Source organism: Carassius carassius, chromosome 30, assembly GCF_963082965.1.
Source record: "Carassius carassius chromosome 30, fCarCar2.1, whole genome shotgun sequence".
Taxonomy (NCBI): Eukaryota; Metazoa; Chordata; class Actinopteri; order Cypriniformes; family Cyprinidae; genus Carassius; species Carassius carassius.
In genome coordinates this window covers 30,486,749-30,514,124 of record NC_081784.1, presented here as the reverse complement: position 1 = coordinate 30,514,124, position 27,376 = coordinate 30,486,749, and the positions used below count along the sequence as shown (strand labels likewise).

General features: G+C 36.8%; 1 protein-coding gene across 2 annotated transcripts in view; it reads left to right on the top strand.

Annotated features, from left to right (window-relative positions):
* LOC132111029 (vascular endothelial growth factor receptor 1-like) overlaps positions 1–26,827 on the top strand; it is a 68,145-nt gene extending 41,318 nt beyond the window's left edge. Inside the window, exons 1-9 of one of the 2 annotated variants that reach the window (XM_059518205.1) lie at positions 11,038–11,250; positions 11,586–11,912; positions 12,016–12,303; positions 15,699–15,746; positions 25,651–25,728; positions 26,025–26,053; positions 26,148–26,222; positions 26,324–26,392; positions 26,591–26,827. In XM_059518205.1, the coding sequence (XP_059374188.1) occupies positions 11,193–11,250; positions 11,586–11,912; positions 12,016–12,303; positions 15,699–15,746; positions 25,651–25,728; positions 26,025–26,053; positions 26,148–26,222; positions 26,324–26,392; positions 26,591–26,683 (1,065 nt within the window). In that variant the 5' untranslated portion in view covers positions 11,038–11,192 and the 3' untranslated portion in view covers positions 26,684–26,827. Of the gene's footprint in view, positions 1–11,037; positions 11,251–11,585; positions 11,913–12,015; positions 12,304–15,506; positions 15,579–15,698; positions 15,747–25,650; positions 25,729–26,024; positions 26,054–26,147; positions 26,223–26,323; positions 26,393–26,590 lie in introns of those variants that run through there. The other variant, XM_059518204.1, reaches the window with a different exon arrangement.
* The last annotated feature ends 549 nt before the right edge of the window (positions 26,828–27,376 follow it).

Here is a 27,376-nt window from a genome sequence, read left to right as displayed (position 1 = left end):
AATTTGGTGAAACATTAAAGTTCTAGTCTGTGTCAGTTACTCTCATAATAAATAATAATAATATTGTTACCCGTATTTTTCGGTATAAGTTGCATCAGTCCAAAAATACGTCATGATGAGGAAAAAAACATATATAAGTCCCATTTACAGCCGCGAGAGGGCGCTCTGGGGTAGGCTACAGGAGCACTGAGCAGCACAGGGCTGATTTTACTATTTTTATTTCAGAAATGTAACTATATTAATTTTTACAATTATTTATTCATATCACACACACATACCTAGTGCCTTATGACTTAAAAGATGAGAGTGGTAAATGTTACAGACATGGAACTGTTCAGTCTATTATTGATTTTTAAATTAATAAATTAACAGGTAAAACTTCTTCTAGTAATAATTCAATACAGCTAAAGAATAATGGCATGCTTTTGCAGGATCCAGCTGCTGTGGCACAGACACTAAATTAGTATTTTGTTGATTCTGTGGATACTATAGCTAAAAGTTTCCCTGTGGAGTATAACAACTTACCTGTCATTACTTTAGATGTGTTAATTGAGCCCCCACTGTATCCAAAATCTGTATCTATATCCGATGTGGAAAAGGCAATTATAGAGCTTAAGTCTTCAAGAGCAAAAGATGTGTATAGGATGGATACACTTATGCTAAAACAAATAGGTCAGTCAATTAAGGGTCCATTAAGGGTCCATTAACACATATCATCAATGTGTCACTAGATCACGGGAAATTTCCTGAGTCATGGAAAATTGCTAGTGTCATTCCTATATTTAAAGGTGGCAACTCCCTTCTTATATCTAATTACCGACCGATCAGCATTTTGCCAACAGTATCTAAAGTTTTTGAAAAATTGGTTGCTAAACAAATCATCTTAATTGCAGTTATTTTCCTTTGCACTCAATGCAGTTTGGGTTTAGGGTGTGGGATTACAAATTTATAAAATGTTAAACCTAGGTTCCAATGTAATAGCATATGAACTGAAAACGTTTTGGTATACATTTTGGAGGTAAATCAGGAACATCAGGTGTCTGAGATAATGTCCTTTTGTCTTTGTCTCTTCCTTGCCATTTGGCTTTTTAAGCTCAAGGCACAGCTGTGCCTTTTGTCTCCATGATAATGTGAAGGTATGGGCGATACTATCAGGCACCTATGCATTTAAATGACACTGTTATGCTGATGAGATCAAGGCTCCTTCAGTTACTGGCACCTTCCTGATTGCATTTGCATGCTTTGTTTAGGTTTGTCTCCACCTCTGTGTATCCCGCCCCCTTAAAATGTACATAAACTACAATGTCTTAGGGACAAGTTAGACTTCTTGATGACTGCAGCGCCACGCAGACCGTTCTCAATAAAGAATCCTGCTGAAGATTACCCAAGAGTCTCCTGGTCTTCGTTTCTGAGTTCCCAACAAGGGCTTATCATTCTACAGAGACAGCAACATGTTATTTTCTGGAAAAGGTTAAATCAAATATAGACAAAGGAGGGATAGTGGGAGGAATATTTTTAGATCTTCGTAAAGCATTCGATACAGTTAACCATTCAGTTTTACTGAATAAACTTCATGAATTTAATTTTTCTTTAAAATTTATTAGTCTAATTAACTCATATCTTTTATCTCGTTCACAAAGTGTAAGAATTGACCAATATAATTCCACCCCCTTACTATTATCAACTGGTGTTCCACAGGGTTCAATTTTAGGTCCAATTCTTTTTAGTTTATTCATTAACGAGTTACCATCTTTGTGTAAGAACTGTGACACTTTGATGTATGCAGACGACCCAGTTATTTATCTAGAGGGGCAGTGAGGGAAGACTGCATCATACCCCGGAGAAAAACAGCTTTTGGTCAGGCTGTCTTCTTCGTAAGAGCAGTTCAGCAATGGAACACAGTGCCGGCAACCATTAGAGAGTCTTCGTCATTCTTTTCATTCAAAAAGAATGCAAAAAAATGGCTTGTAAAGAGCCAAACTTGTGGGCACTAATGCTTTTATGTGTGTATTTAAATATTATATAATTTTTATATGAATTGTACTTATTAACCATAATGTGTTGTATGCAATTTTATTTTTATTATTGTATGTGATTTTGTACTTGTGATTATTTTTTAAAGGTTGCCTTGTTTAAATCTGGCTGGGGGACTACCGATGAAAATTAGCACTTTTGAGCTAACTCGGGTACATTTACATTGTTTTAATGTTTATTAATGTACACTGTCCCCTTTCAAATAAAGAAATAAATAAAATTAAAAAATATTTTTTTATTTGATATAAAAATACATGAAATGAGTCCTGGAGCAATCTACAAAAGTAATGGATTGAAAGCCACATGTCTCATGAGTTTCTATTTCAAATCTGAATAAAATATCATGAAAAATGAGACTCCTGCTATATTTTTATGAGACTATGTCTACACCCCCACCCCCCAAATATAAGAAAATATATTTCCCAATAGTATTGAAGGCTTCTACAAACTATTTAGTCAGTAAACATACCACTGCATAGTTTTTTTTTTAATTATAAAACACTAGACAGAAACTTAGACATCATATAAATGATTTATTTGAGCACTAGAAAATACAATAAGAATAATTTGAGTAAGAAAAATAAGAATAATAAGAAAAAAACAAAAAGATTTAACTTTGTTTGCCAATATAGAACATCCTGAGATTGCTAGAGATGCATATTTTACAATGAATTACGATGCAAATAAGTGCTGATGTGCTGATGGCCACTTATACAGATGGTAATAACACAAATGTGCCAAAGTAAATTATCCACTCTCTCTATTCATATAGACGCGTTCACTTTGATAGCCGTGACCATTCAGTAATAGCGAGCTGATTTGGGCTGATTTGCACTCAAACAGATGGTAATCATGCACATACATTCACATTCAACATAAAACACACTCTCACATATATAAAAACTGTCTAAAATTAAAAGAAAGAAAGGAAAAATGCGATCGCTATAAGTTCCGCCTCCATCAGCTGACAGGTGCGTCAGAGCGCGTCACCAGCTCTCAGGAGAGAGCGCCAAATTCAAATAAACTATCTTCTGCCTATTTTTCATTCTTTCTTTTTTCCGGTGGATCGCCTCATTCTGTTTGTGACACTGTACGCTGCAAAACCATGCCGTGTTTTTACTACCAAGATGCAGTTTCTGACCGTGAGTCATTCCATAATGGACGCAAACAATTCTCTCGCTGAAGAAATGAAATGTAAACAAAGGAATTATGATCCATATTACAACGTTATTGCTTCGTTGGACTAAACGTGCTTCATGAGATGTCGTTCAGTGGACCCTTACCTTCCTAACTAAACCGGGATTTACAGCTGTGGATGTGTTTATGACTCCTTATTACGACGGATCTGGTATGTAAAGCGTTTCTAATGTTCATGTTTTTTATGTGTACTGCTTACACAAATGTAGCAAATACAGTCTTTATAAGCTTTCCATTGAAAAACAGCGATCTATCGTCAATGCTTGAGGCTTAGATCTTTATAATGACATAGTTTGTCAAGATTAAATTTTTCCTGTTTCATTAATCTATTCATAATCACTGACACGTGCGTGTGGAGAGGCTTTGAAGACGAGGGCGTTCTGGTGCAGGTTAACAGGTTAAATAATGTCTTTGCATTTATTTGCAATCAAGTCAACGATATTGCTGTAGTGACTCCAACTAAGCAAGCCAGAGGCGACAGCGGCAAGGAACCGAAACTCCATCGGTGACAGAATGGAGAAAAAAACCTTGGGAGAAACCAGGCTCAGTTGGGGAGCCAGTTCTCCTTTGACCAGACGAAACCAGTAGTTCAATTCCAGGCTGCAGCAAAGTCAGATTGTGCAGAAGAATCATCTGTTTCCTGTGGTCTTGTCCTGGTGGTCCTCTTAGACAAGGTCTTTACAGGGGATCTGTATCTGGGGCTCTAGTTGTCCTGTTCTCTGCTGTCTTTCAGGGATGTAGAGGTCCTTTCTAGGTGTTGATCCACCATCTGGTCTGGATACGTACTGGATCCGGGTGACTGCAGTGACCCTCTGATCTGGACACAGACTGGATCTGGTGGCTACGGTGACCTCGGAATAAGAGAGAAACAGACAAATATTAGCGTAGATGCCATTCTTCTAATGATGTAGCAAGTACATAGGGTGTTATGGGAAGTGTTTCCGGTTCCGGTTTAACTAATTAATGCAGCCTAAAAATCCTTTACCGGATTTGGATATTAAAAGCATATTAGTATGTTATGTGTATGCCAGGTTAAAGAGATGGGTCTTTAATCTAGATTTAAACTGCAAGAGTGTGTCTGCCTCCCGAACAATGTTAGGTAGGTTATTCCAGAGTTTAGGCGCCAAATAGGAAAAGGATCTGCCTCCCGCAGTAGATTTTGATATTCTAGGTATTATCAAATTGCCTGAGTTTTGAGAACGTATCGGACGTAGAGGATTATAATGTAAAAGGAGCTCATTCAAATACTGAGGTGCTAAACCATTCAGGGCTTTATAAGTAATAAGCAATATTTTAAAACCTATACAATGTTTGATAGGGAGCCAGTGCAGTGTTTACAGGACCGGGCAAATATGGTCATACTTCCTGGTTCTAGTAAGAACTCTTGCTGCTGCATTTTGGACTAGCTATAGTTTGTTTACTAAGCGTGCAGAACAACCACCCAATAAAGCATTACAATAATCTAACTTTGAGGTCATAAATGCATGGATTAACATTTCTGCATTTTACATTGAGAGCATAGGCCGTAATTTAGATACATTTTTGAGATGGCAAAATGCAGTTTTACAAATGCTAGAAACGTTGCTTTCTAAGGAAAGATTGCGATCAAATAGCACACCTAGGTTCCTAACTGATGATGAAGAATTGACAGAGCAACCATCAAGTCTAAGACAGTGTTCTAGGTTATTACAAGCAGAGTTTTTAGGTCCTATAATTAACACCTCTGTTTTTTCAGGATTTAGCAGTAAGAAATTACTCGTCATCCAGTTTTTTATATCGACTATACATTCCATTAGTTTTTCAAATTGGTGTGTTTCACTGGGCTGTGAAGAAATATAGAGCTGAGTATCATCAGCATAAGCTAGCACCATGTTTCCTGATGATATCTCCCAAGGGTAACATATAAAGCGTGAAGAGTAGCGGCCCTAGTACTGAGCCTTGAGGTACTCCTTACTGCACTTGTGATCGATATGCCACATCTTCATTCACTGCTATGAACTGATGGCGGTCATGTAAGTACGATTTAAACCATGCTAATGCACTTCCATTAATGCCAACAAAGTGTTTAAGTCTATGCAAAAGAATGGTGTGGTCAATTGTGTCAAACGCAGCACTAAGATCCAATAAAACTAATAGAGAAATACACCCATGATCAGATGATAAGAGTAGATCATTTGTAACTCTAAGGAGAGCAGTCTCAGTACTATGATACGGTCTAAATCCTGACATATACCATTTTTCTCTAAGAAGGAATATAATTGTGAGGATACCACCTTTTCTAGTATCTTGGACAGAAAAGGGAGATTCGAGATGGGTCTGTAATTGATGTTCTTTGGGGTCAAGTTGTGGTTTTTTGATGAGAGGCTTAATAACAGCCAGTTTGAAGGTTTTGGGGACATATCCTAATGACAATGAGGAATTAATAATAGTCAGAAGAGGATCTATGACTTCAGGAAGCACCTCTTTTAGGAGCTTAGATGGTAGAGGGTCTAATATACATGTTGTTGGTTTAGATGATTTAACAAGTTTATAAAATCTTTCCTCTCCTATAGTAGAGAACCAGTGGAACTGTTCCTCAGGGGGTCTATAGTGCACTGATGCGATACTGTAGCTGACGGCTGAATGGTTGCAATTTTATCTCTAATAGTATAGATTTTTGAAGTAAAGTAGTTCATAATTTCAGTACTGCTGTGGTGTTGGGAAATGTCAACACTTGTTGAGGCTTTATTTTTCATTAATTTAGCAACTGTATTGAATAAATACCTGGGGTTATGTTTGTTTTCTTCTAAAAGAGAAGAAAAGTAATCGGATCTAGCAGTTTTTAATACTTTTCTGTAGGATAGGTTACTTTCCCGCAAAGCAATATGAAATACCTCTAGTTTTGTTTTCCTCCAGCTGCGCTCCATTTTTCGGGCTGCCCTCTTTAGGGTGCGAGTATGCTCATTATACCATGGTGTCAAACTGTTTTCCTTAACCTTCCTTAAGCGTAATGGAGCAACTTTATTTAAAGTGCTAGAAAAGAGAGAGTCCATAGTTTCTGTTACATCATCAAGTTGTTCTGAGGTTTTGGATATGCTCAGGAATTTGTTTACATCAGGAAGATAACTTAAAAAGCAGTCTTTTGTGGTAGAAGTGATGGTTCTTTCATACTTGTAACAAGTAGAATTTACAATTTTGGCTATATGAAGTTTGCACAGAACTAAATAATGATCTGAGATATCATCACTTGGCTGAATAATTTCAACACCATCAACATCAATTCCATGTGACAGTATTAAATCTAGAGTATGATTTCGACAATGAGTAGGTCCTGAAACGTGTTGTCTAACACCAATAGAGTTCAGAATGTCTATAAATGCTGATCCCAGTGCATCTTTTTCATTATCAACAGGGATATTAAAATCACCAACTATAAAAACTTTATCTGCAGCCAGAACTAACTCGTAAAATCACCAAACTCTTTAATAAAGTCTGTATGGTGCCCTGGTGGCCTGTATACAGTAGCCAGTACAAACATAACAGGGGATTTATCATTAACATTTGTTTCTCTGGATAATGTTATATGAAGCACCATTACTTCAAACGAGTTATACTTGAAGCCTGCCCTCTGAGAAATCCTGAAAACGTTGTTATAAATTGAAGCAACACCTCCACCTTTGCCTTTTAGACGCGGCTCATGTTTATAACAGTGATCTTGGGGGATGGACTCATTTAAAATAATGTAATCATCAGGTTTTAGCCAGGTTTCTGTGAAACAAAGTGTGCGCAAATTTTCAAGAGTTTTTGAGTATGTTAAGGACCCGAAAGCCCCCACAACTTTGACGAAAAATATGAATACTAAACCCTAAATAGCCAACTTCCTGTTGGAGGGAGCCTTTGACATGCAGTACGAAAGTTATTTGCTTTGATGAGCTCTACATGTGTACCGAGTTTCATGTGTCTACGTGCAAGTATGTATGATATATGGCCCTCAGTATTCCAGGGGGCGCTGTAGAGCCCCGTGTATCAGTCTCTGCCCGGCCCTAATGGCCGCAGGTTCCAAGGTGTGTGCAAATTTCAAGAGTTTTCGAGCATGTTAAGGATCCCAAAGCCCCCGTAACGTTAGAAAAAAAAAAATAATAATAATAATAGAAAATAATCCTAAGGAAAACAATAGGGCTGTCGCCCTCCAGGCTTGAGCCCTAAAAAAAGGAAAACGAATACCGCTTGTTATAAGACTGTAAAAAAAAGTCATGACAACACATTTTTAAGGTTGGCTACTTTAACTTATAGAAATAATTTAAGCAATTTAATGCGTTTTTATATTAGTTTAAATCTGAATTTTTAATACTATTGAACTGAATTTAAAATCTCATGGAATTTTAAGTTTAAACGGGTGAAAATGCCACAGTGAATATTAAATATAGCCTATATAACAGAAGACCTTGATTGCATGTTACCATGAAAGTAACAGAATAATTAGATTTTTTTTTTTAAATTAACAAATTCATGTATAAAATGGGACAGCAACTTTTATATCAAACACTTTTACGTCGTCCACAATTGAGCAACGGAGAGGAAGGTGTTGCGCAAGAGCGCACAAGTGAATGTGAAGGGAATTTTTAAGGGGTAGGAGGATTTTTTTTATTCTTAAATTTTCATATGCAATGAAAAAAAATGGGATAAACACGAAATAAATAAGTAAATAAAATAAATTGATATACAGTATATCCACTTAACTTACCTGTTGGGTTTACCTCTCTCATTCTGGACACATCCAAATGTTTCCATATTCGTGATGTTGCGTATTTGCAGCTAAACTATTATTTATTAGGTAAAATAGGCTTTGTGGTTCACGTGTGTTTCAGTATCGACGGAAAAATATTATAATGAGCAAAAATATGCTACTGTAGACCTGTCACGTCCGGGATCCAAGGAAACACGGGGAGAGAACCAATTGCAGGTAAGTCTTTTATTAAGGGGTAATCCAAAAGGCATAAACAGTCCAGGCAGGGGTCAATATCAAAACATCCATCCAACACATAAACAAACATGAACGCAGGGCAAGGGCAAGACTTATTGACGGACATGAATTCACATTCAAAAAGGACTCCGTGACACATACTAAGACAGACCGGGTATAAATACACAAGGAGAGACAAATGCTAATGGGAAATTGGCAGAGTGAGATAATTGATAACTAGTGACAGCTGGGTGCACTGATTAGGCAGGGACGTGAGGAATGTGACTAATGAAGTGAAAGGCACCGTGGGGAAAGGAGGACATCTAGTGGAAACCCAGGGAACACAACCCAGACACTGTGACACTACCCCCCCTCTACGGAGCGGCTTCCAGACGCTTCACGACAGACAAAAAACAGAGACCAGGAGGGAGGCGGACAGGTGGAGGCTCAGGGGGAGGGACGGAGGGACAGGAAAAAAAAAAAAAAACAGGGAACAGACACCAGAAGTGTAAACATAAACCAGGGAGACTCAGAGGGAGGTGGACCGGAGGAGGTTCAGGGGGAGTATAGGAGGGACGGAGGGGTGGTAAGGGCGGAAGCCCCCCAGGGCGGAGCAGAAGACCCCCACACCCCTGTGGTCAAGGCGGAAGCCCTCCAGGGCGGAGCAGAAGACCACCAAAACCTTGTGGTTGAGGCCAGAGTCCCCCAGGGCGGAGCAGAAGACCACCATATCCTTGTGGTAGAGGCTGGAGTTCCCCAGGGTGGGGCAGAAGACCACCACCACCATGTGGTCAGGGCGAGAGCCCCCCAGGGCGGAGCAGAAGAGCACCACATCCGTGCGGCCAGACCAACGGGAGGACGAAACTCTGGTAATCCCATGGTGTTTATACTGTATTCCAGAGGATCGGTGCTGACTTGACTCTGCTCATGAAGATTATTGGTGACTTGCATTTGTTCATGAAGATCCCCGGTGACTTGACTCAGTCCCTGAAGATCACCAGTGACTTGACTCTGTCCCTGAAGATCACCAGTGACTTGACTCTGTCCGTGAAGATCACCAGTGACTTGACCCGACTCTGAAAGGTTCACGGTGACTAGCCTTGTCACCGTGTAATAAAATAAATTGATATACAGTATATCCACTTAACTTACCTGTTGGGTTTACCTCTCTCATTCTGGACACATCCAAATGTTTCCATATTCGTGATGTTGCGTATTTGCAGCTAAACTATTATTTATTAGGTAAAATAGGCTTTGTGGTTCACGTGTGTTTCAGTATCGACGGAAAAATATTATAATGAGCAAAAATATGCTACTGTAGACCTGTCACGTCCGGGATCCAAGGAAACACGGGGAGAGAACCAATTGCAGGTAAGTCTTTTATTAAGGGGTAATCCAAAAGGCATAAACAGTCCAGGCAGGGGTCAATATCAAAACATCCATCCAACACATGAACAAACATGAATGCAGGGCAAGGGCAAGACTGATTGACGGACATGAATTCACATTCAACAAGGACTCCGTGACACATACTAAGACAGACCAGGTATAAATACACAAGGAGAGACAAACGCTAATGGGAAATTGGCAGAGTGAGATAATTGATAACTAGTGACAGCTGGGTGCACTGATTAGGCAGGGACGTGAGGAATGTGACTAATGAAGTGACAGGCACCGTGGGGAAAGGAGGACATCTAGTGGAAACCCAGGGAACACAACCCAGACACTGTGACAAGAACGCTGCTCATGCTGAACTTCGCTGTTTACAATGAACATGTACGCGTGAGGCACCATAAAACAGCTGAAATATACCATACTCAATTTTTGCTCACACAGTTAAGGCATAATTGGAGACAGTTTGAAAAATCAAGAACAATAGCAGTTAATAAGAATTATTGCTGTTAGTGCGGTCTTAATGCTGGACCGTTCTCATTTCGTTCCTCATATGGAACTTGAAGGATTTTATTTATTTATTTATTTTTTAAACCAGAATGAAAATATATATATATTTTTTTAATCCTTGTGTGTGTGTTCCTATATATATATATATATATAGGAACACACACGGATTAGAACATTTAATATTATATATATATATATATATATATATATATATATATATATATATATATATATATATATATATATATATAGTAATGACTGTTTAATGACAATAGCATGCAGTAAGGCTTTGTGTAAAAGTCTTTCTTTTACATTTTTACTGCAGCCTAAAACTATCCCACGTTTTTAAATTAACTCTTACTTTAAATTTTATAATGGGTTTTAAGGATGTTAAAATGTTATAATATAATGCTATTGATGCTTTACTTGTCCTTTCATCTTCGTTTACAAACTGTCATTTTATTATTACAGTCAGTTCAAAATTCGTCCCTTTGCGCCACCTGGCGGTAGTTAAGCGAATTATTTTAACACGCGGCTGAATTCAGTTAATGCCGCAGCGGTAATGCCCAAATAGGCTGTCGTCCTAATGTACCAGGCTCTTGCACAGTTTCATGGATATCTTGGCTCGTTTTAGTTTGCATTTGCAGAGGTCCAGAGGTAAAGTAGTTTTACCATCTTTCCTTTCAGTGAGTGCTTTACTGACGCTCGTGTGCAGTTACTGCTCGTGTTATCAACATATTATTGATCTTCATCATTTCAACACACACTTGTGAATCATAATGGAAACCAGTTTTATCACTAATAATTTCTAGATTTTGACAGAATGCAGGAAACTGCTCAAAGACAGAAGTAAAACCATCAGTAAAACACTCGTGTGCAAAAGGAAAGAATATCTTATAAACTGTGTTCAGAGCAGATGTGTGGTTGACAGAATGCACTTTATCACACTGAAGAACATGTTTCACACAATGTAAAGCAGCACTTCTTCATAATGCACAGACATATAGTGCAGATCTAGAAGAATATCAACACTCAGATCAGAGGAAGTTAAAACCACAGGAGGAGCTGAGAGTATTTAAAGAAAGAGTTGAGAGCAAATAATGAAGAGAAAGAGAAAATGTCTGAGTGTCATCTGTGTCTGCTGGGACTGATCGCTCTCTCTTCACTTCTCACAGGTAAAGACATCTGTGTTTTCTCTTCAAGACATTCAGTGCAATCAGTCTGAGAAAGAGTTTATTCTTGTGTTTCATACAGAACACACTGATTATTCCTGAACGCACTCAAACTAGACAGATTCACTCTCAAACATCTCTGAATTCTTCTCTGATGAAGAGTGTGTTTGTGATTTGAACAGCTCTCTGATGAAGAACAAGAGTTTATTCTGGAGAGTGTGTTTGTAATAACTGCTGAAAAAGACTGATCTGAACCTTCTGCTTTCTGTGATGGTGTGATTTATGTTTCATTTATTAATAGATATCATAATGATCACTCAGATGTTCTTGTGTTTCAGGTATCAGTGGAGAGGATGATGTTCATGTGTTCATCAGTTCTGGTGAAGATGTCCGTCTGCCCTGTAATAATGCTCTTCAGGACTGCACATCAACTACATGGATCTATAACAGATTCAGACATTCAGCAGCAGTTGAACTGATTCATTTAGGGATAAAGAAGAAAGACACAGAGAGACATGAGAGACTGAGTCTGGAGTCTAACTGCTCTCTGAACATCAGGAACATCTCAACAGAAGATTATGGATCTTACATCTGCCAACAATGGACTGGTGTGGGAGGACCACGACTAAAAAATGACACACGTGTTTATCTGCATGTTCTTCATGGTAATTAAACGATTATGTGATTGATTTAAAAATGACAATTTCTTGATTTACTGTCTCCTGATGGTTGAAGAGTGTGTGATGTGTGTGTTATTCTGTGTTTCAGTCTCATCCTCACAGACTCAGATCAGTTCAGATCTCTCTGTGTCTCTCTCCTGTCAGCTGTATTCATATCCTCGACTCTCTTGTGATGAATGGATCCGTTCTGAGAAGATTCATCTGTTCTGGGTGAATCCGGCTGGTGTTAAACTGAATATATCAGACTCCAGATATCAGATATCATCCTCATCAGATCCCTGTATCATCTCTCTGACTACAACACTCCTGAATGAAGATCCCAACAGAGAGTGGAGATGTGAAGTTACTCACAGAGATCAAGTCAAGAAGAGTTCAGGTGAGAAAACATCTCCTCTATCAGTGTTAGACTCATAATGTTAATATTAAAGACTGTTTGTGCCAAAAACTGAGGAACAAAAGCTTCTTTCAGTCTGACAGAAGAAACTCAAAGCACTTCTGCAAACTAATGAACTGTAGTCGAGTTTAACAGCTCAAGAATTGCTGCTGGGAACGAAGGAATTGAAACTTTTAACTTTTAATGTAATGTGATCAAAGTTCAAATATGATTGTCATATTCTGCGTCTGGGGTTTTCACATGTTTTAGATCCAGGGACCATAATAATTACACCAGAGTTTAAGACTAAAGTTAATGTGCTAGTGTTGAACATAATGTGCTTGTTTTATTGGTACAAACGCTTCACATTATATTATACTGTATTCTCCAGAAAATAAGTCCCAACTGGTCAAACTTGATAGAAAACAACAAAAACAGACAAGTCTCATCGATGTAGAATCATATTTTATTATTACATTCAGAGGAAATTTAACACTTTTACCAGAAATTAAAACCAAACGTTAACAAACATTATAAAGATCTATTTTACTTCCCCTCACTCCAAATAATTTACATTTAATGATATTCAGTTCAGGACTAAAATGGGAAAATATGTGAATAAAATACATAGGCCTACAGTATATATAGTGCTATTCATTACAAACTTTATATATTTTTTACAAACTTCATTGATTTAAACAATCTTTGATAGTATTTTTTAAATGTCAAGCCGCTCCAAACGTATTTAAAGCCAGTCTGAGACTCTTTCTCTCGTTCAGTGTGAAGTCGTGAAGTTTGATTGTTGAACTATTATTTATTATCTAGTGTTTGTAGAGAAGCGGGACACACAGTAACACAGGGTTAGATGATACACACATGGTTTATATTTACACACACGCTAGCAGAACAACATTTACTGGATTTTAAAGATATCTCTGAACATTTATTTTACCAAAGTAAAAGTACATTTTTCATCTGAGTTATTAGTATTCATTTATAATGAGATAAATCTGCTATTATTTTAATCTCCGATCTGTTCTTTATCAGTTTATCGGTTTATTAATGCTTTGATATCTATCAGAAGACAGTAATGAGTTGCTCAGATGAGGCTCGTAGTAACAATGTTACAGTCTGCTCTTCTGTGACATTAGAGATGTCATTTACACCGTTTACTTTAATGAGTTTTAATGAGAAACCAGGAAGAACAGGTGAAGAAAGACTGACAGTCAATCTTTAATGATCAGAAGCGGATTATTTCAAGAAATCTAAAGCATTTTTGCTCGTTTATGTGGACCGTCCCAAGCATGGATGCAATTTATTCATTATTGATTAAGTCTTAGATGCAATGTGTTCATTGTCAAACTCTAAATTCAGATCATTTTTTATTCTTAAAAAAGTAATTATTTTATTTTTAAAAGTTAAGAATTTTTTATTATTAACTTTTATTAATTACAATTTTATTATAACTATTATTAATTAATATAATAATTTATTATTTTGTTTTATTGACAAAATATTTTAGTTTGTCTTGTATATTTTTTTCATTGTCACATTTAACTTAATTTTTTGAGGGTAAATAAAGACAAATGTATACAGTGTAATCATGAAACAGAGCGATGTATTTGCACTAGACAAGTGTGAAAGGACTGTGGTTAAAATAATTATTCTATGAAGCTCATGTAGATTCACACAAACTGAGGAAGTCAAAAGTGTCACACTGTGGTCTGCTCTCCTCTACTTCTCTCGTCTCAATATCTGATGACCAGCACAGACGACAAATCTTTTTTAGGATATTCTTTATTGTTATAAGTGATAAAATAATCAGGATGTGCGTCAGTTAAGATCTGACAGCAGCCGCAGTGCAAACCTTGTGTAGATTTTAGCGTGAGGTGTTGATTAGCATCTAGCGGTTCAGTCCTCCCTTTAGAGAAGCTACGGTGGCCCACACAGGTCAAGATGTCATTGCTAAAGACAGAGAGAGCAAGGAGATTTATTATAAAGGTGAATCAAGGAATTATATTTACTTAATTATTCAATACATCGAGGTATTGCGAATGTTATTGTACTTGTTCATCATTGTTTCAGGGTTTCATTCGCAAGAAAAACAAAGTGATGAAACACAGTGTGTAGAGCAGTTTGTCCCTTTAGGGCTACTGTAGAAACATGATGGTGACTTCTGTGTAAGGAGACCCGGTGTATGTAGATATAAGAGCTCAATCTCAAGTAATAGAAACATAACAGTTCATTAAGTTCTTTATACACCTCTGAAAACATAGATATGTATAATATATTGCATTTCTGTTAATAGATCATTGTAAATATTACACATCTCACCTTTAAGCACACAATTTCATCATGCTCTTTCTGTCAATGACAGTTGTCCCCGTATATTTTGAAAATAACAATTTTCAAAAAAAAAAAAAAACATCATGACTGCTTTAAACAATCAGGGAAGGGTTAACTGGGGGAAACTGTCAACTGTCACAAAAAAAAAAAAAATCTGATTATCAAACCTCAAACACTCTTCACCATGATCCCAAAACCATCAGTGAATACGATCACACAGATATGAGAAATACAGCTATAAAAACCTACTTCAGTGCCTACTTTAAGTGTCTATGGTTTATTTAGCCATTTTGTGTTTTATACAAGTGGACATGTGGAAGATTTTTATTAGTAAAATTTTAATCAATCAAGTATATAATCAATGTGAATCTAGCCATTTTTGTTGCCAGTTATTATTCCATTATAATCCTATAGGTTAAGTATAGAAAGGAATTTGCCTACGTGCTGGAATGTACAAAACTGATGAGAAACATATGGTCAGACATATAGACAGGGCCTTTCTTCATACTAAACCATGCAGGGAGGTATTAAAATTGTAATCATAAGGAAAAGTTTGACTATGTGGAACCGCCCCATATAGTGTATATAAGGAGATACCAAATAACATTCGGGAGATCTCCTTGCAAGGAACTCTCGAAATAAAGTCTTTTCTTCTGAGAGAAAAACCCCAGACTGAGTGTGCTTCTTCAGAGAACTGGCAGACGACACTACAGACACTATCACTTAAGTAGTAAATCAGCACATTTCAGATTATTTAAAAAGGGCAACTGGAAAGTACAGTATAGAAAATGATTTGGGGACACTTTGGAGATCTCTGTTCTACAGTGTGATTCATCTGAACTAACATTCATCTTTTACAGCTCCAGCTAAAACAACGACAGCAGTCCCAGACTCTCAGAATCCCTCACCTACAAAAACACAGAAAACTACAGGTACACTGTCCTCATCTGTGCACTGCATCATGCTAGAGTTTTCTTGTGTATTAACTGATTAAAATATGATTGTCATATTCTACAGTGTGATTCATCTGAACTAACATTCATCTTTTACAGCTCCAGCTACAACAACGACAGCAGTCCCAGACTCTCAGGATACTACAGGTACATTGTCATCATCACAGTCTTTCTCATTCAGTGCTGTGCATCATGCTAGAGTTATCTTGTGTATTACCTGTACAGGTGGAAAAGATGTAGTTTTAAATTAGGGCTGTGCGATTTGGACAATATCACGATTTTTTGATCAGTTTTGCGACTTCAATTTTAATCACTATTTTGACACACACATACATGCTTTAAAGTAATAAATGCATTCACTATAAATTTGAAACATGTTTCCAAAAGAAACCAATTAAAGCTTTATGAAAAAGTTGTAAGGTCTCTAGAACAGACATAAGTCAAAATAATCACTAAGTAAAGATGTCAAACAAAATGTCTAGACATATGGCAAAAAAAAATACAACCCGTGTCCAGTGATTGTTTTTCTTTTTGCCATACATTGTTCATAGAGCTCATTGTAGCGGTGCCTCAGGTGTTGAAATAGATGTGTTATACATTATACAGGTTCACACGTTCTCCGTCTGCAGTGAGTATAAAGTATGTGTATGAGGTGCAGAATCAGCAGTGAGAGCGTGTTATTGTAACACGAAAGCACTTTGTTGTTGAAATCTCTTTGTTCACACGCAGATTTCCTTTGCTCTGTCACAAAACCAGACACGTGTGCTCAGATACATGCTGCTCTCGCTTGGAGAGGGCACACTTAAAACATGTTTCCTTCGCTCAAACTGTGTCCTGTGCACTCACAACTCTCTCTATGCTCATGTGCTAGATATTCATTCTTTCCACACCTTTCTATTTCTAACCTTTTCTGTTCACATCTTTTACTGTGTGCAGTGAATGCACTGATCCATTAACATGGGCTCGAAAAAATGAATCACAAACAGTGTGTGAACCTGGAGTTAGGCCCAGTCTGTTCTGTTCTCGTGCTTGGGCGCGCTGCATTTTTATTGGTTTGGAAAGCATACTGTGGGAGGTCAGGGACTCGGAATATCATGCTATAAAGCGATTTAGAAATCACGCATGTGTGATTTTATTACGATTTCGATTAATCGCACATCCTTCTATTAAAGGGTTAGTTCCCCCAAAAACCAAAATTATGTCATTAATGACTCACCCTCATGTCGTTCCAAACCCGTAAGACCTCCATTTATCTTCGGAACACAGTTTAAGATATTTTAGATTTAGTCCGAGAGCTCTCAGTCCCTCCATTGAAGCTGTGTGTACGGTCTACTGTCTATGTCCAGAAAGGTAAGAAAAACATCATCAAAGTAGTCCATGTGACATCAGAGGGTCAGTTAGAATATTTTGAAGCATCGAAAATACATTTTGGTCCAAAAATAGCAAAAACTATGACTTTATTCAGCATTGTCTTCTCTTCCGTGCCTGTTGTGAGAGAGTTCAAAACAAAGCAGAAGATAAACGGAGGTCTTACGGGTTTGGAACAACATGAGGGTGAGTTATTAATGACATAATTTAGCAAATTGGGTGAACTAACCCTTTAATCAACCAGCCGGTGATAGAAACTGCTGAACCTATAGTGAGTTCTTCCTATTCTGAATTACTCCGGGTTTGTTTGAACTCAGAGGGAGTGTCAGCCACATTAAAAAAGTTAACATCTTAAGTCATTTGTGGATTAATGCGTATTGGAGACGCGAACCGTTTAAAACGATTCAGTTCGATTTGGTGAACTGGTTCAAGAAGATCCGGTTATATCGAATGATTCGTTCTTTCACGATCATATAGAAATATGGTGGGGGTGGTGCTAGCGCAGTGGATAAGACACATGTCTTTGGTGTGAGAGACCCGGGTTCGAATCCACTGTGAGACACCAATGTGTCCCTGAGCAAGACACTTAACCCCTAGTTGCTCCAGAGGTGTGCGACCTCTGACATATGTGGCAATTGTAAGTCGCTTTGGATAAAAGCGTCAGCTAAGTGAATAAATGTATAATGTATAAATATAGAATTAAATGATCGAGAGGTAATTATTAAGTCTAGCTTTGGGTTGTTGATCGACTCCATCTACGTTTTGATTATCATTCTGAATCCAATTCATAGTCTTTTTTCAGCTTTTGGTTTAAAATGATATTTATTTTTTAAGTGTTTAACCCCTTAACTGTCACTCACGTTTTTGAAGATAGACTTGAATGTGCATGATACAAACGTAAATTTTTATAATTCATGACTGAAAACATTCTGTAACATGATTTTGATGTGCCATTTACAGTAGGTGGCCAGCCTATCTGGGCCTTACCGCCGCGCGTACAGTACTGTAATTCAGTCGCGTGCTGAAATCATTCACGAAACTACCGCCAGGTGGCGCAAAGGGACGCATTGCAAAATGAATGTAATTATAAAATGAGATAGCAGTAAGTAAAACAACAATAACGTTATGATATAACATTGTAACATTTAAAAAAAAAAGAAAATAATTTTTTTTACAATTTGTTAATTTTTATAATGTAGGATAGTCTTAGGCTACAGTCTACTAAACAAAAATTAAAAGACCTTTACACAAAGGATCATATATTTTTATTAAACAGTAAATAAATATAAGGCCTATGTATGTATGTGTGTGTATATATATATATATATATATATATATATATAAGCTAAATGTTTAAATTTCATTTTCATTTCGGTTCATTCTTGGTTTAAAAAAAATCTTCAGGTTCCATATGCAGAGCGAAATGGGAACGGTCCAGCATTTAGCAATAATTATTATTAACTCTGTTATTATTCTTGATTTTTCAAACTACCAACACTTTGCATTTTTGAATTATGCCTTATGTGTGACCAAAAATTAAGTATTATTTGTTTCAGCTGTTTGAGCGTGCTGGTGCCTCGTGCACATATTCACTGGAAACAGCAGTCGTTCACCAGACATTCAGCGTGAGCACTTTGACATATTGTTAATTATGATTTTTTTTCCATCGATACTGAAATGCACACAGCCTATTTACCTCATGAATAATAGTTAAGCTTCAAATGGGCAACATCACAAATATGGAAACGTTTGACTTCTCCCGATTGAGAAAGCCCAAGCTTACCTTATGCTTAGCTTTAAATTATTATTATTTTTTTTTTATTACTAAGCCTATATTATTATATACTGCAATTATATTTATCCATTAGAATTATATATTTTTAATTATTGTTTTGTTCTGATAAATTTGTTAAATTTAAAGGATTTGTTGTAAAATATTTTCTTATAGCCTATTTTTTTCCTCTCACAAACTCTGATTTATTTTTTAGCGTTTAAAAAAAAAGCATGCAGCAAACGAAAATAGGTGATTAATCCCTTAAAATGAAACGTATTGACTCATATATTTTTTTCCTCTGACAAACTTAATTTATTTTTTAGCGTGTTTAAAAAATTAAAAATAAAGAAAACATTCAGCAAATGAAAATAGGCGATTAATCCGTTAAAATTTGTTACTCTTGGTTAACAGTAATTATAATTATTTTACTTCAGAACAGAGCCTGGGACTAATCTAGGTTATCCATGGTTTTTTATTATTTTTTTTTTTCATTGCACTTGAAAATGACTTTGTTCATTACATTCACTTCACGTGATCTGGCGCAGATCAGCCTCCCGCAAAACTCAGCTGTGGACGATTTAAAAATGTTTGATATAAAGCAGTGGTTCTCAACCCGCACCCGTCACGAATTCAAATGCGGCCCGCACCACATGCTGAATAAAAAAAAATAAAAAAAAAACTTTATCAGTTTGTAAAATTTAAGTTTTTACATAAATTTAAAAAAAAATGCTACTAATGAAATATACGCTATGTCCTAATGTTTTTATGTGATTTTTTTTTCATATATTATTTTCAGACATGAGCAGACCTACTGGCATAAGCATTTAACGAACACATACAAGCGCGCACTTTGGCAGAATTCAATTCAAATAGTCATCAACAGCCATTAGGTTAATTGCCTTTAAGGTAAAATTGCGCATCAGAATGGACACATTTGTTTTTTAAGGGAGAAAAAAAGAAATTAAAAAAATGCCAGCGAATGAACATGTACAAACTGTGAATAGCAACTCACTTGAAGAAGTTCAGGCAAATAGAAACACCATACACTACGTAGCAATCCTTAATTGAAGAAATGTGGCAAAATATCTCTGGAGAGAAATGTTGCGCGTCAGGTCATGCAAGCCTGCATCTTAAAGCCTCTGTCAAACTTTCTGCGTCCGCGAGTCCGCTATGGACAGGTAGGCGTGACGTAAATATCGTCATTGGAGAGTGTGTGCCGAGGCTCTGAGCAGACGACCGCGCGGACAGGTGTGCGTGGTCAGTAGGCTTCAAAAGCAAAATTGCACATGTGCAGGCAGAGTGAAGAAGCTCATTGCTACTCGAACCTGTGCCATCCGTCAATAAAATAATATAAAGACAGTCAGATGAGCAATAATTCTGGGCAAATGCAGAGCTGGCCATCAGCGTACGCTCTCGGAAGTATAAATTGAAGAAGTCTGCGTCTGCGCTGGTCATGTCTGCATCCGGATTGCTCATGCGGAAAGTATAACACAGGCGTTACAATCGCAACTTCTTTGTGTTACTCCTTTCAAGCTGAATCTCACAAAATTGGTCCCGACAGCATCAGGTGTTTTATTTATGGGGAGTAGAATTGTTTATTTCAATGAATGTAATAAATTATATATCATAATAGTTAGGCTATAATATTATAAATCAGGTTGGTTTGTATTGCTGACGTAATATGTAAATTATATGCGTAGACTTGCACTTAGACCATAGTGCGGCCCGCTGGAAAAAAAGGTTGAGAACCACTGATATAAAGGTTGCTGTCCCATTTTATACAGGAATTGTTCATTTTAATCCGAATATTTGTTTTGCTTTACCTATTTATGTAATCTACAATTATTAAAAAAAAAAAAAAAATAATAATAATAAAATAATGTCATTAAAAAATACCATTGGCCTGAGTAATTTTGACCATTACAGAATTGTGACTTTAAAGATTAGTCATTTAGGTGGTAAAAATACTGTGAAATTAATAATGGATTTTGGATTCATGGATTTTAGAGCATAACAACTGAAGGTTTATGAAACATTAGCCAATAAAGCATTTTTTTAAACAACGGAACTTAAAGTTGTGAACTAAAATATTATTTCAACCATACAGCATGTGAATAAATAAAATGCATAACATTTCTGGTGTTTGGATTTGTACTTCAATATAATGAGCTCCAAGTTTAAGAATAGCCCTAGACTCGTTTCTCTCTCTCTCTCCCTCTCTCTCTCTCTCTCTCTCTCTCTCTCTCTCTAACAGCATTAGCTCAATGAAATACGTCTTCCTTCAGGTAGAATGAATGTTTTCCTGCTTGCTAAATGTTGGGCTCATGATCAATAAGTTGTATTCGCCTCAATCTGTCAAACCGCAGACAGTGAAGCTGCGTCACTGAGCGGAGACCCGTGCGCTGTGAGGCGGGAACAGAGGATTCCGCTTTGTCTTAAAGCCTTCCTCAAACTCCCACGATCACAAATAACAATGATTTTCGTAAAATAATGATTAATTATTAATTGATGATTTGTTATTATCATTATAGTCTTGTGAAAATAATAATATGGGCTGCGAGAATATAATGAATACAAAGAGTAGTGCTGCTGAATGCAAGCATGTTTCAGCCGAGTAACACACCGTTCCTCAGAGCCAAAACACAGACCGAATTGTGTTCAGCTGGAGGGGGTTGGGTAGTTATTCATGGATGTGGGGGTCGAGATAAAGGTGTGAATTGCTCTTTCATATGGACAGTGTCTTATGAGGCTTTCACTTGCTGAACCGGTTTATATAGGACTGTTTTTTCCTTTGGTTATATTCACAGTGCTGGCTCTCTCCGTCCGTTTCTTTTACTGATTATTTTCGGGTTAAAGCATGATTTAAACAGATTCACACTCAATTGCTTTTGCAATAATGCGTTCAAACAAATGTAATCTTACAGTGCTACTACATTATCAGCATGCTATCTGATTTTGAAATCTTGAAGTTAATCGATCTGTTTAGATAAAAAAAACTGACAAAAATATACTTTTATTTTCATCATAAACAAAATCTTCACAGCAGAAAGCAGCAATTAAAGATGTAATGCTTACAATGTTATTAGTTTGGCATGTGATATAGGGAAAAAAGTTTACACATAGCTTAAGCCACTTTGAAACTATCCTGTTATTTATTATTATTATTATTATTATTATTATTATTTTATATGCTTTGTTATGAACATAACATTTCAAACATACTGAAATACTTTATTCACGGAGTGAAGGTGAAGCGTGTTTCTGGTATCAGAGCGTGGAGGGGAAGTTGTTGCTTCTCACAGACTCTGCTGCGAGTGAGAGAGATGTTTCACCAGACGAAATGAAGACGGCCGCGGCAACACAAGCACAGCACATCCGCCGAAAATCAACCTGCAGCAATGCTCGTTCATCGACTCGCCAAGCTTTACTTTTGTACGTCGCATGGCAGTAAATAATTCGATAATATGACCATGCAGTCAATACAGATATTTAATTAAAACATTTAAAAAAAAGCAGGGCTGTAAAACAAAACAATAAAAAACGCATGCCAGGTCTACACTGGACACGAGTGGAACGATCCAACAAAAGACAACAGAACCCAGTGATGGATGCACTGGACTCGATCCCCATCAGTGAACTGATGCTCGTTCTGTTTATGATGAAATGTTCTGACACTGTGTTCAGATGATTTGACACTATAGTGTGATGTCATCAAGTTTAGACACACTTTTCGCTGTGGGGCACAGATGACAACTCTCGTGTCTGGTGTAGACACACAGACAGTGACTGCTCTATTTACAAATAAGTTCTAAAAAAAAAAAAGAAAAAAAAAAAAATTCTAAACCAGTGGCATAACGAGATGGGAATATAAACTAGAAAAAATATTAACAGGTCATTAAGCTTTTTTTTTCATTGTGTGTATTTTGTTGATTATAGTGAGAGAACTTGAGTTTAATGGTGAGGACGTTTTATTAATTCTTTAGAGTTTCAAAGAATTAATCGTGCAGGTTTAATTTATTAGTTTCTTGTTTTAGGCTAATTATGCCTAAATAATGGGAACGAAATTATACAGTGCTTCACGTTTAAACATGCAACAATTTCTTAATCAGTTTACAGACAAATGTCTTTATCCCAATAAGTTATGTCAAAATAAAGGACAGGTAACGAATAACAAAAATGCATGTTGTTTTATTAAAGGAAAAAATATATTTATATTTAAAATATAAATTAAAATATAGGCATAATATATTAAAATATTGACCTTTGCATATTAATCCATGTAGCCAACCCCCCTAAAATAGGCTACCACTTTAATGCTCTGATGCGAAATAAACCACAATTTATTTTTAATAATATAACGGATAATTAATATAATATAAATAATACAGCACACCTTTTAAATCTGTCAAATCTAAAATATTAATACCATGTAGATTAGAAAAATATAAGCACAGACTCAGGCACAGGCTTGACATTTATCCTGCTTGAATTCGACCTAAGAAATGCACATAACTTCATAAATACCAAACTTTCATCTGTGAATATTAAATATTTAAACTATAGTGTTTTTCTTTCATTTTCCATGACTGAAGCAGTCAAATGTAATACATCAGTGAGGGAAACTGACGTCTATTTGCTGCAAAAGCTGCAAATGCACTTTACAAACGTCGTGGCGGCGGCACCCGCAGCGGTAAAAGAGGCGTTTTCGATGTCTACTTAGTGTACATGGTAATGCAATGTCTGATTTTAAAATGGGTTTTAAAGGATGAATTTTGAGATTTTATGTTTTCAAGTGATATATAACTTCTGATGATTTCTAAAACGTGATAGAGAAAAAGGCAACGAGGAAGTCTTTTTTTTTAAACAAAGGTCAGAACTCCTTTTGTAATGTAGATTTCTGAGGGTGCACTCTTGTCATAAATTAATCTATTACTTTTCCTACATAATTTTTAACAAAAAATATTGGTAAAATATATATTTGGGAGTCTTAGACCTTTCCAACGATATATAGTTTGTCAAGATTAGATTAGGATATAATTGTAATATATTGAAGTAAATTTAGGTTGCCCGTATACGGGCAGGTAACAGTTAAGGGGTTAAAAAAAAAGAATGCATGAAGCTAGAATAAAATGTTTTTGTTCACAAGCAGATATCCTATTCTTTATTTGGATGTTTTGTATGTTCAAATAACAGAATATATACACATTAAAACCTAAATAGGGACATAGTCGTATACTTAAAGTATGATGTAAATTTCACTATTTTCATAAAGAAAACTTATGATTATAATTGCAGTATAAATTTACTAAACTAATAGTTTACTGAGACTATACTTCAAAGTGTACAAAGTATTTAATTAGTAAACGATCAGTATACGTAAGGAATAATTGACGACAGCCGTTGAATTATTAGAAAAATAATGCACACCGAGGTGGTGATGCGGTCTGGAGTCAATTATTATACACTTATACTACGGTTACCACACCTCAAGACATCGATCCCATGATTATTTAAAGGGATTCGTCCGGTTTTTGTACTTAAATCACTATTGTGAGAAGGACTATTTCTTCTGCATCTCATCCACTGTCTCTTTTGCTAGTACCAAAACATAGTTTTAAAGCTGGTTATTCTAATGCAGTTATTAATGAAGTTATTAGAAAGAGAACAAGAGCGACAGAGACACAGTCATTTAATTATTATTATTTATTTTATTATTTTCTGTATATGTACACTAAGCTTTGGCAAAATTGTATCATTTACATTCATGCCAATAAAGCAATATTGAATTGAATTGAAAATTGAGAGAGAGAGAGAGAGAGAAAGGGGGGGAGAGAGAGAGCTTGTGTGAATAAGGCTAACGTTTCTCTGTGTCACTCTTCTGCTGCAGCGCCTCCATACAGCACTGTTATTACCTCGTTAGTGAGAAATGTCACGTGTGGTTAGTTGCTACACTATATGGCTAACTGATGAAATCATCAGAGCAGCGCTGACAACAGCTGTTTGTGCAAACTGTGTGACCGTTATTACTATTAACTATGTGAAGTGATATGAACTGTAATGTGGTCAGGAGAGCTGCATGGAACTACATTCACCATGCGTTTCCCAGAAAATAATGTCACACCTCAGAACGTTCATCAGCCAATCAGATTCAAGCATTCAACCGCCCCATAGTATAACTATAAGTTCACTTTTAGTATAACTGCAGTACAAACTACAAACAGAAGTAAACTAGTTGTGTACTCAAAGTTTGCTACTGTTATACTTAAAGAATACTTAAAAGTATACTTTTATATACTAGAAAGTGGGCCAATTCAGTCCCAAGGAGAATTGAAACAGTACACTTACTTAAGTATACTACTAGAACACTGATTTATTTATACTTACTCCATAAAGTATACTTATTAAAATTAACTTGAAGTATGCTACTTTTTGGTAAAGAAATACAGGCAACTGGAAAGTACAGTATAGAAAATGACGGGGACACTTTGGAGATCTCTGTTCTACAGTGTGATTCATCTGAACTAACATTCATCTTTTACAGCTCCAGCTACAACAACGACAGCAGACCCAGACTCTCAGAATCCCTCACCTACAAAAACACAGAAAACTACAGGTACACTGTCCTCATCTGTGCACTGCATCATGCTAGAGTTTTCTTGTGTATTAACTGATTAAAATATGTTTGTCATATTCTGCAGTGTGATTCATCTGAACTAACATTCATCTTTTACAGCTCCAGCTACAACAACGACAGCAGTCCCAGACTCCCTGGATACTACAGGTACATTGTCATCTCAGTGTTTGAATCTCATTCCTCCTCTCTTGACTCGATGGCTGTTGTCTTTCTCTTTGACTGTGATGGTGATCGATGGGCCGTCCCGTCCCTGACTATGACTGTCTCTTCTTCAGTGATAGTGATTTCTGCTGCCGCTGCGGCCGCTGTTTTCCTGACTGCTGTTCTCTGGCTGATCTGCAGAAAAAGAGCTGGTGACTTTCACATTTACTCCTTTATAACAATTAAAAACTGTTCAGATCTCACTGTGATGATCAGCAAACAAGCTCATCATGTTCAGATTGTGTGTATCACAGAAACATGTGACTCTGAGATCCTCAAACTCAGGTTTATTCCTGTAATGTCAGTCTCGAAGAGTTATCAAGTCAAACAAACATTGTTTAATTCATTACATTTAATGCTTCTTGCCTCAACATCATTAGCTTTGTTAATGTTCTGTGTTTGAATGTGTCTTTTATTATAAATAATCATTTGAGGCATGTTTTTTCAGGTAATAAAAGAGGGATCGGTGAATCGGTGGTGAGTTCAGTAATACCAGTGATTTAGATCTGATTTCTGTCTTTAAAGCTCAATAAAGAGTGAATCCTCAGTCTGAACTGTTTGTTGTCTGAAGGTCAAAGATGAGAATGAAGATAAAGTGACGTATGAGACGATCAACATGTCCACTCCTGCTGCTGCGAGAGACAATGTGAGTCAAATAAAGCATTAAACGTTCAGTTCTGGTCTATAATCTCATATTATTTGACACATTACAGTGACACACGTCTGTTCTGTGTGTTAAACGTTTAGGAGCAGACAGATGATGTGACTTACTCTGAAGTCTCTTCTTCCAGTAAAAAGCCAGTGAAATCAGTCAAAGTGAGTAGACAGCAGATCATTCTCTTGTTCTTCATCACTGACTGCTGTTCAGTCCTATTCAGAGAAAAGCACAGCAGCTTCTCTCGTCTATACACTGCTGAGATGTGTTTCTGAATCTGAATCTCAGATAAATGAAGCTTTATCAACATGCGGCTGTGGTTCAGACACTGACGGAGAAACTCTGTGCTGTTCTTTCAGGATCAAGATGATTCAGTGACTTACGCTGCCATCAGAGGAACACAAAATGAGCCGCTGGGTGAACTTTACGCCTCTGTGAACAAGAACAAATAAAGATTCATGATACAGATCAGTGCATGAGCTCCTCACATCAGCAGCAGATGTGACGCTTCCACCATTGATGAGATTCATCATATATGTGGAAGAGTTATATAAAACGTATCTCAGATATTTCAACCAAATGCAGAAGAAACTACTCTTGCTTTCATTTCATTCATGATTTTTTGTTTTTGTTTTCATTATGTTCATTCAAATACTGTGTTTGTAGTCAAATATTAAAAAGCCTCATTACTCTATCTGGCTGTTTTGCTTCTAAAGTAAGCTTGCTCTTGTGACAACTTACCCATATATTGTGACGACAAGGAACGTCTCAGGTTACGAATGTAACCATGGTTCCCTGAGAGGGAACGAGACACTGCGTCCTCTGAGGGGACACTATGGGGAACACCTCGTCGTGACCCGTGTCTGAAGCATACTTTGAAAAACGCCAACGTGTTGGCCGGCGACAGCCTCTGACGTCACTACCAGCGCGACTATAAATACGCGCCCGTAGGACCCGTCACTATCTTCTTCGTGAAGCTTGCGTCCGAAGCATGGCAGGGAGCTAGAGGACGCAGTGTCTCGTTCCCTCTCAGGGAACCATGGTTACATTCGTAACCTGAGACGTTCCCTTTCAAGGGAACTTCGAACTGCGTCCTCTGAGGGGACACTATGGGGAACAGTATACCCACGCCGCCATGCTGAGGG